At 43.5% G+C, this 3,037-nt stretch overlaps 1 protein-coding gene across 1 annotated transcript in view; it reads right to left on the reverse strand.

The window, feature by feature from the left end:
• The window catches only part of LOC103469439 (splicing factor U2AF 65 kDa subunit-like), a 10,363-nt gene that overhangs the window by 4,480 nt on the left and 2,846 nt on the right, over positions 1-3,037 (reverse strand). Inside the window, exons 6-7 of the mRNA XM_008417118.2 lie at positions 2,183-2,321; positions 2,026-2,105 (exon numbers count right to left, since the gene is read on the reverse strand). Coding sequence (XP_008415340.1) covers positions 2,026-2,105; positions 2,183-2,321 — 219 coding nt within the window. The remainder of the gene's footprint in view (positions 1-2,025; positions 2,106-2,182; positions 2,322-3,037) is intronic.

Genomic DNA, 3,037 nt, shown 5'->3' on the forward strand with positions numbered 1-3,037 from the left:
ATCGCGGCAACACAGCATCGCGGCAACACAGCATCGCGGCAACACAGCATCGCGGCAACGCTGCGTGGCTGCAACACAGCATCGCGGCAACGCTGCATCTTCACCCCTCATCACTGACATGCAAAAGCATCCACCCCCCCCCCCCCTGAACTGAAAGGTGCGGCATGCACAGCGCTCAGAGTGCATGGAGAGCGTTTGTGGACGTCAATCTAAAGTCCTGATGCAGTTTCTCAGTTGGATTCAGGCCTGAACTTTGACTAGGCCACTCTAACACATAAATATTCTTTGATCTAGACGTCTAGAAATAATCTATTTCTTTTTTTTAAACTAAAATCACCCCCAAAAAAATAGATCTGATTTTTTTCGACTCCACAATAAGCTACGCATCAACTTCTATTGAAACTTCCCAAAGACGAAAATGCATCAATCCTCTTTTTGTTAATGTTTTAAGCTTTTCTTTGTTTTAAAATCTAAACACAGAAATAAAGTAACATTTCCTACAGCAGATATTCAAGTTATTTTTTCAAAAAAGGTTATTTAACATCTCTGGCTCTAAGTGAGTTTTGTTCATTTGGACTCTTTGGTTTATAGAAGCTGCAGATTCCATGTTTAGGCAAATAACATCTTAGTGTTCAGCCCTACATTAGTGACCCTGGAACTTTATTTTGGATTATCAGAGTGCAGCTCACTGAATCCAAATGCAAGCCACACTTTTCAGAAAAACACTGAATCCCTTCCTCTTCTCTGAGCACCAGACGCTGTGTTGGTTCTTCACCTAAAACCCAAATAAAATGCATTGAAGTTTGTTCATGTCATGTAAAAGAAATAAAAAGTTTAAGTTTGTGTGGACACTTTCACAGTTAATGAGGCTAAAAACAGCGTCCAACGTAGCGTTTTATGCTAACTGGGTTTAAATGATTAAATGTTCTGCATTTACAGCCCAACCAGGGTGATTATTGTAAAGATGCTACAAACCATCCAATCAAAGCTTACCTTTACAGAAACCCCTCTGCCCCCCACTGCTAATAATCACCACCACGTCCTAATGAGCTGCTGTGTTTCCCCCCAGATAACCAGAACCTAAGCGCTCCAAAGGCATGATGGGAAACAGAGAGCCTGGCGGCTCGCTGCGGATCCGAGTGTGGACCAGAGATTCTTACTTGCCTTGAGTTACATGTTGGCATGGCAGCAGTGGATGAGTACTACTGAACAAACTATGAGCGCAGACTTAACGATCTTACTGGCCCCTAGCTGGGGACAAAGTGGGGGGACAAAAATGAAAGAGCTGTGAGTATCAACGCAGAGCAAGTGACTGAAATTATTCAGCAAATGAAGAGGAAAAAGAGAATAACAGACATCAGGCTGCTTGAGCAAAGAGTAGCGGCTACATCTGACTCAAAAGAAAAGTCCACTCAGTTTTCCTGCAGCTGGAGGCGTTTCTGGAGTCGTTCAGGGAAGTTTCAGCGTTTCAACCCGGCAGATTGGAGATGAAAACTCATTTTACAGGAGCTGGTTATGAATGTCAGACCTGCTTCACACCTGACATCTGGACCAGAAACTCCCACAGACTGCAGACGCTTCACTTTGTAATATCGGATAAAACCATCAGATTTCCGTTCCATCCAAAGGAGCAGACACAACGCCGACCGAAACGCAAGAAAACACCAAACAACTGAAAAAATCCAGAAAGGCACATTTTAACTACCTGATACTTATATTTTATTAAGGTGGACTTTTTCTTTGAGAACAAATGAAAGATGTTTACAAATTATAAAGCTAAAATGTACTTACCTTTCCTAAGTCATTTTGCTTAACATGAGATTGTTACTAAGACTCTTTTACATGAAGAATGTAGCTCATGTTGGAGCTGCCAGTCAGATTCCTACATTATTATATTCCTAAAGGTGCCATGTTTCTACAGGAAGCCTCGGCGGCCATTAATGTCCGATTGAGAGCGACTAAAAGCTCAGCGTGAGAAAAGAGAGGAAAACGAGAGAAGCTGTGCAGACAGCCGTCAGTAGATACCTGGTCGTCGTTAAGGTAATTAGGAAGGCCTCCGATGAAAAGTTTATGAGGCGAGTCAGGAACGACTGTGGAGACGACGCCTACGCATCGGGAGGACAGGAGAGTTAGAGAGCAGGCGCCCAGCGGAGCGGGGCGGCTGCAGCGGAGAGGCGGACACCTGGGACATGGAAGGCCGGCTGCTCCGAGATCCCAGGTAACGGCCGATAGTCATGAGGCCGTCGGATCTTCAGCGACTGACCCTGGAAGATGATCCCGTCAAAGGCCATGGCCTGCGTCGTCTCGTCCACCGACCGGAACTACAGGAGACAGACAGAGACAGGACAGAGACAGGACAGAGACAGGACAGAGACAGGACAGACACTGGCATCAGGACGTTTATGCTATTTGATAAATTATGTTAATAAATTATATCCAGTACGTTCCAATGAGTCTTGTTTATCAGATTAAACAAGGTGTTAAACACAGTTTTCATTGAACCCATGTTTTATTGGTCTGATGTAATATTCTGATTTTAAAGTTCAGGATTTCATAAATCCTGAACTTTAAAAAAAATGCAGCAGAATAATGTTTCAAAACTAAAAAAAGCTGTAACCACAGGAAGGAAAAGACAAAATACTGCAAATGGCAAAGAAAATCAACAAGTATAAAGTGATGCCAACTTGCTGAACAGAACTGAAGTCCTCCAGGCCACTAGGGGGAGTCTGGAGTAGGTAACACTATACAGGTAAATACGCTGCAGCTCTACAATATTATAACACATGAAGAATAACGCAGCTTTTACTTTCTTCCTCCATCTTTCTTCTAGACATCCCGTCTTTACTGAGGGTCTGGTCCCAGATGATTTGTTGGTCGACTCCCCCTAGTGGTCTGGAGGACTTCCGTTTTGTGGAGCGAGTTCGCAGCATTTCGTATTTGCAGTTTTTTTTTGTTTTTGCTCTTGTCATTCTATATGTGCTTCCATTTGCTGTGGTTGCAGCGTTTTTCTGTTGCATTTGTTTTGTGTAGCTGCATC

The sequence above is a fragment of the Poecilia reticulata genome, linkage group LG8 (assembly GCF_000633615.1).
Source record: "Poecilia reticulata strain Guanapo linkage group LG8, Guppy_female_1.0+MT, whole genome shotgun sequence".
NCBI lineage: Eukaryota > Metazoa > Chordata > Actinopteri > Cyprinodontiformes > Poeciliidae > Poecilia > Poecilia reticulata.